The following is a 12,642-nucleotide window of genomic DNA, read 5'->3' as shown; positions in this document are numbered from 1 at the left end:
ATGATAAAAGTGAACTGACGTGAATCACAGTAATTTCACATAATTATGACTATATATTATAAACTCATTATTGATGTTTAAGAAGCATGTATAGGAGCAGTCTCCTCACTCCATACTTTAAGTTCTTGTTTCTCATGCTGTAGATGAGAAGGTTCAGTGCTGGAGGTACCACTGAGTACAGAAATGCCAGCACCAGGTCCAGCGATGGGGAGGAGTTGGAGGGGGGCTTCAGGTAGGAAACCATGACAGGCCTGAGGGAGGCGAACACCATGGCCAGGTGAGGGAGGCACGTGGAAAAGGCTTTGTGCCAGAGCTCTGATATAGAGACAACAGGACTGTCACCTAGATCCACAAGGTCTAATCCAAATACACTGCTCCTACCTGTGCCAGCTGGGCTCCTGGCCCTGAGCCCCTCCTGGATGCTGGGACTGCTCCCCCAGCTCCAGAGGAGATGGGAAGAGAAGGATACTGAGACCAATGAATTCCTCATGATATCTTTATTGTCTTTAACTACTAAGGAAGCCTGCTTCTGTATATGCATTAGAACATGTGGTCAAACCTAACACAAGATGTAACAATCAGAATGCTAAGAATGAGATTATTAAAAACAAAATGAAATATTGTTCAAATTTTTACAGAGAAAAATAATTTAAAAAATGTTGTGTCATTTTTCCAAATACCCTTTTATTTATTTTAGTATTATTATGAATGATAATGTCATGATAACACTAGTAACAATAAAAATGATATGATATAGTATGAATCAAAATATTTGCACAGTATTAAGAATACATCTTCTGAACACATCATGGATGCTTAAGAAGCATGTATGGAAACAGTTTCCTCACTGCATCCTTGAGATCCTGGTTCCTCATGCTGTAGATGAGGGGGTTTAGGGCTGGAGGCATCACCGAGTACAGAAATGCCACCACCAGGTCCAGGGATGGCAAGGAAATGGAGGGGGGCTTCAGGTACGAAAATATGCCAGTGCTGACAAAGAGGCAGACCACAGCCAGGTGAGGGAGGCACGTGGAAAAGGCTTTGTGCTTGCCCTGCTCAGAGGGCATCCTCAGCACTGCCCTGAGGATCTGAACATAGGACAACACAATGAAAACAAAACAACCAAATGATAAAAAAATGCTAAACAGAACTGCCCCAACTTCTCTGAGATAGGAATCTGAGCAGGAAAGCTTGAGAATGTGGGGGACTTCACAGAAGAATTGGTCCAAAGCATTGCCTTGGCAGAGGGGCAGGGAAAATGTAGTGGCCGTGTGCAGGGCAGCATTGAGAAAGCCACTGCCCCAGGCAGCTGCTGCCATCTGGGCACAAGCTCTGCTGCCCACGAGGCTCCCATAGTGCAGGGGCTTGCAGATGGCAACGTAGCGATCGTAGGCCATGACAGTGAGAAGGGAATACTCTGAGCCAAACAAGAAGAAAAAAAAGAAGACCTGAGCAGCACAGCCTTGATAGGAGATGGCCCTTGTGTCCCAGAGGGCATTGGCCATGGCTTTGGGCAGAGTGGTGGAGATGCAGCCCAGGTCGAGGAGGGCGAGGTTGAGGAGGAAGAAGTACATGGGGGTGTGGAGGTGGTGGTGGCAGGCTACGGCGCTGAGGATGAGGCCGTTGCCCAGGAGGGCAGCCAGGTAGATGCCCAGGAAGAGTGCGAAGTGCAGGAGCTGCAGCTCGTGCGTGTCTGCAAATGCCAGCAGCAGGAACTCAGTGATGGTGCTTCTGTTGGACATCTGCGTTTTTTGAGATGTGGTCCTGAACAAAGAAGAGGATGAGAGTAATAAAGTACAAGAAATGTATCAGAGGGAAATTAATTCAATTTCTCATTTAAAATCATCACCTATATTGTGCACTTTCTGGCAGACATTTGGCAGATCCCTTTCATGCATCCTGATTCATTCTGCCTGACGGAGTCTGTTGGAACAGCGGCCTCTTCTACGGGCACTGCAGGAGTCAGCCCTGTCCTACAGCAAGAGGTGAAGAGGAACATGGGGAAATGTTGGTTTCACTTCCTTCCTGATCTGAAAATGTTTTGCCCCAGTGTTGCTCCCTGTCCACCAAACTACAGAGCAAAGCTGTGGAGGTGTTTTATATATATATATATTTATTTGTTTTGTATTGTTTCTTTCAGCTGTCCCACCACTCCTGAGGAATGTCTCCGAGCCACAGATCCTGGCTATTTCTGCTGGACTGAAAGTGAATCCTTGTAGATCATTATCAGAGAAAAAGGGACTGTCACTTTAGTGCACAGTGTTCTTTAGGGAAGACAGCCAGTCTGTCCATCAAGTACGGTCTCAGATGCCCTGTGAGAGCTGCAGGAAAGTTGTACTCACATGTTTGATTGAAAAGAGCAAAGACCCTGCTGAGAGCAGAGGAATCCAGGCTTAAAGTGCCCATCTCCACACCCCTCACTCTGTCCCCGTACTCCCTTTCCCCCAAGCACACAGAGGGCTCACGCCATGGGCATGTGAAACCCCCATCCCCAGCCAGCCTGGGAACAAGACCAGCAGCAGCACGGCCAGCTGGAGAAGCCAGGAGGAATGCCAGCGTGCTGCTGCCAGGGGAGGCAAGGCCAGGGAGGGACAGACGGACACTCAGCAGACCCTCCTGTGCTGCAGCTCTGCCTGCAGAGGAGGCAGCTCCTGCTGGGTACACTGGGGGCTTGAGGGCAGAGGCTGTGCTGGTGGGAGAGGAGAGCACGGGGTGTCCCAGGGAAGGTGCCTGCCCTGCAGGGGATGGCAGGGAGGTGCCTGAGCCCTCCCTCGCACAGCATTTCTGGCAGCAGCTCCCTCTCACTGCCTGCCCATGTCCCTGCTTGTATCTATGTCCCTACTGGGAGCTGGTTCTGTGTCCCCACATCCCCTCCCTGTCCATGCTCAGAGACCCCATCCCACAAGCTCTGTGCTTCCTAAGTACAGGACATCACAGGGGTTGCAGCTCCTTAACACCTGACAAGCCCTGAGGAGACAACAAACATTGTTGTTTCAGTCTTTAGGCTGAGGTGCCTGAAGGGATTTGATCACGTTAATTGCTGCCATATTGATCTCTCCCTGCAATACTCTTGCAGTCTCAGTCTCCTGTACAATCCAGACAATTCATTGTCACGAAACCTGCCTCCCCTCCACACCAAGAATTTGAAAGCACAGAATCCAAGCAAGTCTTCCATTTCAGATAAACCAAGACTCGGTCTTCCTGTTAAAATGTCTCCTCAAAAATATCATTCTCTAAAACATCTTCTATGCCACATTACATGTAGAACAAGACCCATCCTGACAGATGCTATCAGACATCAGATGTGCCAGCTGTAGAAGACCCCTCTGGCAACCCCACCTGCAGTGCCCTGCTGCCAGAGCCTCACAGTGTCAAGAGCCTGCAGATGTGTCCTGCCACACGCTGCCCTCTGTTGCTGTGCTCCTCAGTGCCTCCAAGCCCTCTCTCCTTCTCTCCTCTCTGTGTCCCAGCCCTGCTGCGCTGTGCGGAGGAGCTGCTCCTGGGCACAGCTGTCTCTCTGTACCAGGGCCCTCTTGCCATGAGTTCTCTCTGTCCCACGAGCCCGGCCCAGCAGCACAGCACCAGCCCAAGGCACTGCAATCACCCCTCTGGGGGCTTTGCTGATGAGCCCACAAACCTCAGGCACTCAGAGACAATTGAAGACATCTCTCCAGAAGTCCATGTCAGAGGCAAGTTTCCTGCAGTGTCCCCCTGAGGGCCAGCACTGACACAGCCTCCCTTGGAGCTCGTTAGAGCCGAACGCTGGAGGCAGTGAGGACAAGGAGACAAAGGCAGTGTGAAGGTGACACTGGTATGTAGGAAAACTGGATGTGTGTCAGCAAGCACAAGGGCCAGGCCTTGACCCCAAGTGTTTCGGAAGGGAGATCCTTTCCCTTGACAGGTTGCTCAGGGCTCTTTGTGGGGCAGTAGGAGATGGGGATGTGCATTGCCAAGTGTAGGAGAATGCTATAACCCCTGAGTGCTTCATGGTTGGGGGTGAGGAGGCTGTGAAGCCCTGGTTCTTCAATGATAAGCTGTCTGCTCCTCATAGGCCTCAGTGGCAGAGACAACAGCCATAGCCATGGACACAAAGACCTGGTCCTGTTGTGACTTCCAGCTTTGTCACAGCCCTCTTTCCTGTCTATACATGGCTTTCCTGGGGACTCTGAGACCTCCACGTCTTTCCTTTTCGGCTGCAGACCTTTATCTCTGTTGTGTCGCAGCAGATCTGAGCTGAGCATGATAACTCAGATCTTCTTGGTGGTCATGCTCCTCGTAATACAGCTCTGTAGGAAGCTGGCCTGGTTCCTGCTGAGCAGGCACCACTGCTCGTATGGCATCCCTCGTGGTGCCCAGGGCCTCCTCCTCCTGGCCACTACTCACTCAGCAGGGTCTCAGTCTGCCCTGATGTGTGGGGTTCCTCTACCTCTGGTACAGGACTGGGCTCTTCTCCATGTGAAAGTGAAGAGTTTTCTGAAGTCAAAATCCTGCAGATTCTCAAGGTTTACCCACATTGATGCTCCATTCTATCAGCTGTTAGTGTCAGCAGGCAGACAGTTCAACCTTAGTGTAATTGTGCTATCTCTGACCAGACAGCAGCAGCAGCAAGAGTTGCAGGGAAATTTGGATAATTCAGGAGTAACCAGCTAAATGCAGTTGCAGCACAGTCACAGAAGGTAGGCAATGGAAGGCTGTCAGGTTCCACATTCGCTGCACTTTTTTCTCATGCATTCTGTCAGTTTCTCTGGGATCATGTCCTGAATGTTATGGGGCTGTGCAGGTCAAAATCAGAAGGGCCAAAGCCCAGCTGGACCTCAATCCATCTATTATTGTCAAAGAAAATAAAATAAATAAATAAATAAATAAATAAATAATAAAACTACTTTAAATGAAGGAGGATTAGGGAGAACCATAATCCTTTATTGGATTTTGGGGGGGAAACCTGGTGAAAACGGTTGAGGTAAAGACAGAGGTACTTAATGCATTCTTTGCCTCAGTCTCTAGCAGGAAGACCAGTTGTTCCCCTGGACATTTCTTCCATGACATGGCCAGTTCCAACCTTCCATTGCACACTTTGTGGCATTTTTTTCTCTCCTGCACTTTCCTACTACCAAAGGAAGCTCCATCAGGGTGGAAAACACTCCTGAAGTAGGCATCCCAACCCAGCAGGCTCCTTGTGACCTGTCAGCCAACCAGACACAAGTCACCTCAGCAGCAGCTTCCAAGCCAGGGGCCTGCTGCTGGCCTTGCAGCTTCTTGGCTACACACAGCCAAGCCTTGTGCCTCCTGCTGCCCACTCATGGACTCAAGCAGAAGGGACAGGACAACCCATGTTGGGGCCTTCTTTCTGTCTGGGTCCTCCTGGGTCTGGAGGCAGAGGGGATCCCCCAGTCAGCATGCCAAGCAAGTGCCTTGACTTCTCAGAAGTAAAGGCTGACCTGCCATCTCCAGACACAATTGACCTCACAGTCCCTTTCTGTGACACGTTTCTGCTGCTGCCCTATCAAGTGCAGAGACAGAAGTGACCTCACAGTCCCTGCCACAGTCACATTCCTCCTGCTGGGGCAGAAGATCCTGAGGCAGAGCTGAATTTTCTCTATCCCCCTCAGTATCTTTTTTTACTTTCTGGGTTAGAGATTAAGCAAAGTTTTAGTGGGAGTGTTTGGTGTTCTGCTTGTGTTGTCACGTCTGTGGTTGAGGTATGGACAAGTTCTGTGGTTTACGGGTGTTTTACATCTGCCAAGGAGTTTAGGGCTAAATAAGGCATTTTAATGTTAGTGTTAAGTGAAGGGATTACGGTTATCGAGAGAGAAAATTGATTCCTTTCAGAGTGTTGTAGTAGCATTGAGGTTTAGGGATTAAAATCACTGTTTCCAGTAAGGTAAGGGACATACATTACTTTTTTAAGTCAGTGTTACTGCAGGATTGGCATAGCATGAATTCGCTTACCTCTATGAAATCATTAATTTCTGCTGGTCATGCTCCTCATACCACCCCAAAATCTCACGTCTCTTGTTCAGGCTGCTCCTGACCTCCCCATATCTTACTGGGATCAGCTTTCTGATGGCATTTACCATCTCAGTGTATCTGTCTCACCTCTGTTGCCTCCTCCATTCCTGAGAAGGAAGTGGCGTTGTAGTCAGGAGGGAAAAGGGCACAAAGGTCTTTAGGTGTATCCTGTGCAATGTGCCCATCAGCTCTACACCTCCACAAAACCATGCTCCCGAGCTACAAGTTTTGTTTCCCAAGTGGCTTCTGTGGATCCAGGGTTACTTTTCCCAGGCCCTCTCACATGTTTCAGTTTTGGATGTGCAGGGATGGGATAAGGAAAGCCAAGGCATGCATGGAACTGATCTTCTCAAGGGATGCAAGTAATAAAAAGAAGAGGTCCTATAGGTACTTTGCTCAGAAAAGAAAGGCCAAGGAGATTGTACCCCCTTCTGATGGATGAGAAAGCTGAACTGATAATGACAGGCATGCAGAAGCCTGAGGGACTCAACAACATCTTTGCCTCAGTCTTCCCTGCCAGTCAGGCTTCCCAAGTCTTTCACTTCCCTGAACCTATAGATGGAGGCTGGAGGGCAAAGTCCCTCCTGCTCTAAGTAAAGAGGAGCTCTGAGTCCACCTGAAGAAACTGAGCACATGCAAGTCTATGGGGCTTGGTGACATGCATCCCAGGGTCCTGAGGGAGCTGGCTGATGTAGTCGTCAAGCCTCTCTCCATCATATTTGAAGAGTCCTGGCAGTCAGGTGAAGTCCCTGCTGACTGGAAAAAGGAAATATCACTCCTATTTTTAAAAAGGGTAGAAATGAGAACCCATGGAACTACCGAATGGTGAGCCTCACCTCTGTGCCTCAAAAGATCATGGAAACGATCCTCCTGGAATCGATGTCAAGGCCCCTGCAAGACAAAGAGGTGATCTCACACAGCCAGCATGGCTTCACCAAAGAGTAAATCATGCCTGACCAATGTGCTGGCTTTCTACAATAGAGTGACCACATCAGACAACAACAGAAGACAAACCAATGTCATCTACTTGGACTTTTGTAAGACCATTGACACTGTCCCACATGACATCCTGATCTCCAAATTAGAGAGATATGCATTTCTTAGGTGCACCATTCAGTGGATAAGGAGTTAGCTTGAAGGTCACACCCAGAGAGTGGTGCTCAATGGCTCTATGTCCAAGTGGAAGCTGGTGATGAGTCTTGTACCTCAGGGGTCTGTCCTGGGACTTGTACTGTTTAATATGACATAGACAGTGAGATCGACATTGATATTTCTACGCTTGTAGCCCAGAAGGCCAACGACATCCTGGGCTGCATCAGCAGAGGAGTGGCCAGCAGGTGGAGGCAGGTGATTCTCCTCCTCTGCTCTGCCCTTGTGAATCCCCACTTGGAGTCCTGCATCCAGGTCTGGGGCCCCCAGCACAAGAAGGATGTGCATCTGTTAGAACGGGTCCAGAGGAGGGCCACAAAGATGATCAAGGGGCTGGAGCACGTCTCCTGTGAAGAAAGGCTAAGAGAGCTGAGGCTGTTCAGCGTGGAGAAAAGAAGGCTCCGGGGTGACCTCTTTGTGGCCTTTCAATACTTCAAGGGAGCCTATAAAAAGATGGAGAGTGACTCTTTGTTCAATTAGATAATGATAGGACAAGGGTGAATGTTTTTAAGCTAAAAGAGGGGAGATTTAGATTAGAGGTTAGGAGGAAACTCTTCACTCAGAGGGAGGTGAGGCACTGGAACAGGTTGCCCAGAGAAGCTGTGAATGCCCCATCCCTGGAGCTGATCAAGGGTAGGTTAGATGATGCCATGGGCAACCTGACCTCATGGGGGGCATCCCTGCTAATGGCTGGGGGTTGGAACTAGATGACCTTTAAGGTCGCTTCCAACAGGAGCCATTCTCTGATTCTATGGTCTCACAAACTATACCTCAAGCATGACTCCCATGCCATCAGCCTTCCTGTGGTCTCTCACCTGACCAGAACAGAAGGTGCCTCACCATCATCTTCAATGCCATGTGCATGCTTCTGGCCTTTATGGTTCCTATCTGTTCCATTTCCTGCTGCAGGTCCATCAGATCCAGAGACAGAAGTGACCTCCCAGCCTCTTTCACAGCCACGTGCCTCCTGCAGGCCCAGCACATCCTGAGGCACACCTGATCCCATCCCAGCATTCCCAGCCAGCTCCTCCCTGTGGCCTCTGATCTGATCACATACCTGTCACCTCACATGCCTCTTCCAATGCCATGGGACTGCTGCAGGACCTCACAGTCCCTGCCCTGCCCCAAGGGGACAAGCAGCTGAGGTTAGGGATAGGAGTGGGGTTGAAGCTGAGATGTGCTGTGTTCATGGTGGAGGGCTTTGGGGGTTAGATGATCAGGTTAATGTTTAGGGATTAGAGGGCACCCTCCAGGATCAAGGGAATGGCAAAGCATCGAGGGAGGGATTGGTGTTCGCCTTAGGGATCCTGCTCAAGGTTTAGGATAAGGGCAAGCTTTGAGGACTTCAGTTTAGGTCTGGTTTGGGGGTTAAGGCTAAGGTTGGCATTTTATTCCTTGATTAGGCTTTATCATCCTTCTGCTTGCCCTCCTATTAGCAGATGAGTTTGACATCTGTCATTTCCAAGTTCTGAGGAATGTCTTTGATCCATCTGTCCTTTCCAAGGTCTTTGAGATAGGTCTTATGATGACATCTGCAGATCCACTTGAACCTCTCTCACCCTTCCCACACCACCTCTAAGCAATCTGAAGAGTGACCAGGAGGACGATGTTTGCTTGGGAAAGGGTTTTGTTAAGATCTCTGAGGAGGGCTGTATTTGGCCTTCTCAGAGACCGTGATGGCAGTATCATAGAAAACAGTGACACTCGTGAGGACAGAAGAGCAGGTAGATAAGGCCTTGGCCTGCCAATACAGGACACACACACACCTGAAAACTACATGAGAAGGAAGAGGAAGATTGGATCCAAAATGTAGATTATGAAATCAAAGACTGTGAGTATCACCTTGGCACTGCAGGACAGCTCCAGCAATGAGGCAAAACCACAGAAGGTGTCTATGACACTGGGGCCACAGAACTGTGTCTGGGTAGAGAAGAAGAAATAATTACTGCACATGAGAGAAATTCCCCTGGTTCAGGTACAGCTGCCTTCTGGAGCCAGACCTTCCAGTACTCGAGCCTTGCAGAGAACAGGGATGGCATACAGCCCAGGGCTGACTGTAGAGCATGGTTCCCAGAAGGAAGCACGGCATCTGCAGGTGTTTGGTGACAGGCACCAGCTGAGTGATGAGGGTGTTCCACATCCCAGTCACCGTGCTGGTCATGTGAGAGAGGAAGAAGAGATTTGTGTATGGGTAGAGGATCTTCCATGTGTGTTACTGGGAAAACTCAACAAATGCTGTCTTAGTGTCCAATTCCCTTCTTGGGAAAACTTTTAGAGCATTCAATTTCCTCCTCTCTTGTTATGACACATTCAGAGGGGTGAAATGATCCCTGGCAGTCATGGCTGAGGTGTCCTGCAATACACTGGGAACACAACAGGAGTTAAGGGAGGGAAACATCTGTTCTCATGTTCGACAATCAAACTTTAATAGCATAAATCACACTTCTAAAATTAGTCTCAACCAAATACAGCAAGGAGCAGCCAGCGAAGGCTTCAGGCTGCTTCAGACACCACACCTCAGCAGAGACCCTGCTGCCTTGGGGAGCTGTCAGCCCTGAGGCCCTGGGGACACCTCCAGGAAGACCAATGGCACAGAGCAAGCGATGCCATGGTCGGGTGCTGTGCTGCTGAGCTGGGCCGGGCTCTTGGGCCCAAGCAGAGCTCCTGGTAAGCGAGCAGCACTACAGAGAGACAGCTGTGCCCAGGAGCAGCTCCTCTGCACAGCGCAGCAGGGCTGGGGGCTCTGACCGCAGCTGGCACGCAGAGAAGAGAAAAGGAGAGAGGGCTTGGAGGCACTGAGGAGTGCAACAACAGAGGGCAGCGTGTGGCAGGACACATCTGCAGGCTCTTGACACCGTGAGGCTCTGGCAGCAGGGCACTGCAGGTGGGGTTGCCAGAGGGGTCTTCTAGAGCTGGCACATCCGATGGCTGATAGCATCTGGCAGGGTGGGTCTCTCTGTTTCTCCAGTGAGGAGTAGAAAATGCATTAGAGATTGGCATTTAAAATTGGATTTTTCAAGAGAAAGACCTGGGCAGGGACTACTTGAAAGGCAAGACTTTTTCTGTAGCCTCTGCTTGCAGATACCTGTGATAGAGTGGAGGCCGGTTTCATGGTAATAGGTGGTCAGGTTTGTACTGCAAACTGTGACTCCAAGAGAATTGCAGTGAGAGATCAATATTGAATCAATGAACTTCATAAAGTCCCTTCCCACACCTCAGCCCAGAAACTACACCAACATCATCATTGTGGTCCTCTCAGGTTTGATCTTTAGGAGCTGCAAACCCTCCAATGCCCAGTGCTCTGTCTTTGGAGGTCTCAGCCAATTTGAGATGACTACCGATTGCCTGCAGTGAGCATGAACTGACTCTTCTGCAGGCAGAGCTGCAGCACAGGAGGGGCTGCTGAGTGTCCGTCTGTCCCTCCCTGGCCTTGCCTCCCCTGGCAGCAGCACGCTGGCATTCCTCCTGGCTTCTCCAGCTGGCCGTGCTGCTACTGGTCTTGTTTGCAGGCTGGCTGGGGATGGGGGTTTCAGAGGCTGTGGTGTGCCCTCGGGGTGTTTGGGGAAAGGTGAGTATGGGGACAAAGTGAGGGGTCTGGAGATGGGCACTTTGAGCCTGGATTCCTCTGCTTTCAGCAGTGTTCAGGTTCTTTTCAGATGAACAACTGAGTACAACTTTCCTGCAGCTCTCACAGGGCAGCTGAGACCAGCACTGATGGAGAGGCTGGCTGTCATCTCTGAGGGACACTGCACTAAAGGCACAGTGTCTTTGCCTCTGAGGATCCACAAGGTTTTACTTGGAGTGCAGCAGAATGCCCAGGATTTATGCCTTAGAAACAGTTCTCCGGTGTGGTGGGGCAGCTACAACCAAAACCACAAACCAAATAATTACATATCTAAACCTCCAAACGTCTGCTCTGCAGTAGGGTGAACTAGGAGCAAAACTGGGGAAATCTCTTTGATATCAGCAGTAACCTTAATCTGAGACTACCCCATGTTCCTACCATGTTCCTACCATGTTGCTACCATGCTACTCCCTCTGGCTGTAGTGCAGGACTGATCCTTCCATTGCCCACAGAGGATCCTCTGCTCCCAGAGGCACTCTCAGGCAGAATCAGTGAAAGAGAGCTTCAAAATATCTGCCTGGAAATGGGCAATTTTTTGGTGATTTTAAATGAGAAAATGGAAAGGTTTTTACTCCGATATGTCTGTGGTACATTATCACTGCCTTTGTCTTCCTTGTACAGGACCTCATGACCAGAAATAACAGATGTCCAATGTCAGCTCCATCACGGAGTTCCTCCTGCTGGCATTCGCAGACACACGCGAGCTGCAGCTCCTGCACTTCACACTCTTCCTGGGCATCTACCTGGCTGCCCTCCTGGGCAACGGCCTCATCCTCAGCGCCGTAGCCTGCCACCACCGCCTCCACACCCCCATGTACTTCTTCCTCCTCAACCTGGCCCTTCTCGACCTGGGCTGCATCTCCACCACTCTGCCCAAAGCCATGGCCAATTCTCTCTGGGACACCAGGGCCATCTCCTATCAAGGCTGTGCTGCTCAAGTTCTCTTTTTTGTCTTCTTCTTTGCTTCAGAGTATTCAATTCTAACTATCATGGCCTACGACCACTACGTTGCCATCTGCAAGCCCCTGCACTACGGGAGCCTCGTGGGCAGCAGAGCTTGTGCCCAGATGGCAGCAGCTGCCTGGGGCAGTGGCTTTCTCTATTCAGTCCTGCACACGGCCAACACATTTTCTCTCCACCTCTGCCAAGGCAATGCTGTGGACCAGTTCTTCTGTGAGATTCCCCACATCCTCAAGCTCTCCTGCTCAGATGCCTACCTCAGGGAAGTCGGGGCACTTGTGTTTAGTTTTTCTTTAGCATTTGGTTGTTTTGTTTTCATTGTGGTGTCCTATGTGCAGATCTTCAGGGCAGTGCTGAGGATGCCCTCTGAGCAGGGACGACACAAAGCCTTTTCCATGTGCCTCCCTCACCTGGCCGTGGTCTCCCTCTTTGTCAGCACTGGCATGTTTGCCTACCTGAAGCCGCCCTCCATCTCCTCTCCATCCTTGGACATGGTGATGGCAGTTCTGTACTCGGTGCTGCCTCCAGCACTGAACCCTCTCATCTACAGCATGAGGAACCAGGAGCTTAAAGCCACACTGAAGAAACTGATTCTATTTACTTAGCAATAAATTGGCTATCTCACTTTTCTGATTTTACTAACGTTAATCTCAGGCAGTTTGTGAGCTTTAGGTATAGCATTCTTTAAAATTCTTTTTCCAGTTAGATGTTTGCTTTCATTCCTCTTTTCCAGATGACCAGTCCTCTGTGAACCCAGAGGCTTTCTCTGAATGTGTTTATCCCTAAATGACACCTGGCCTCTGTTCTGGTATCTTGTTAATAAAATGAAGTTGCTCATGCTTAGGGTTCTTCTTCCCAATCTGGAGTGCAGAAGACAATCAGGGAATGCCAGGCTTAAG

General features: G+C 49.9%; 2 protein-coding genes across 2 annotated transcripts; one reads left to right on the top strand and one right to left on the bottom strand.

The window, feature by feature from the left end:
* Positions 1-806: 806 nt before the first annotated feature.
* Positions 807-1,742, bottom strand: LOC311428080 (olfactory receptor 14A16-like; the record flags this gene model as incomplete). The annotated part of the gene is made up of 1 exon (XM_084539639.1): positions 807-1,742. The coding sequence occupies one exon, from the start codon at positions 1,740-1,742 to the stop codon at positions 807-809; it is 936 nt and encodes a 311-aa protein (XP_084395765.1).
* A 9,685-nt stretch (positions 1,743-11,427) lies between these two features.
* Positions 11,428-12,348, top strand: LOC311428079 (olfactory receptor 14C36-like; the record flags this gene model as incomplete). Its single annotated transcript, XM_084539638.1, has 1 exon — positions 11,428-12,348. The coding sequence occupies one exon, from the start codon at positions 11,428-11,430 to the stop codon at positions 12,346-12,348; it is 921 nt and encodes a 306-aa protein (XP_084395764.1).
* Between the last annotated feature and the right edge of the window lie 294 nt (positions 12,349-12,642).

Source organism: Aythya ferina (genome assembly GCF_964211825.1).
Source record: "Aythya ferina genome assembly, contig: HAP1_SCAFFOLD_29, whole genome shotgun sequence".
Taxonomy (NCBI): Eukaryota; Metazoa; Chordata; class Aves; order Anseriformes; family Anatidae; genus Aythya; species Aythya ferina.
This window is presented reverse-complemented; position numbering and strand designations above follow the sequence as displayed.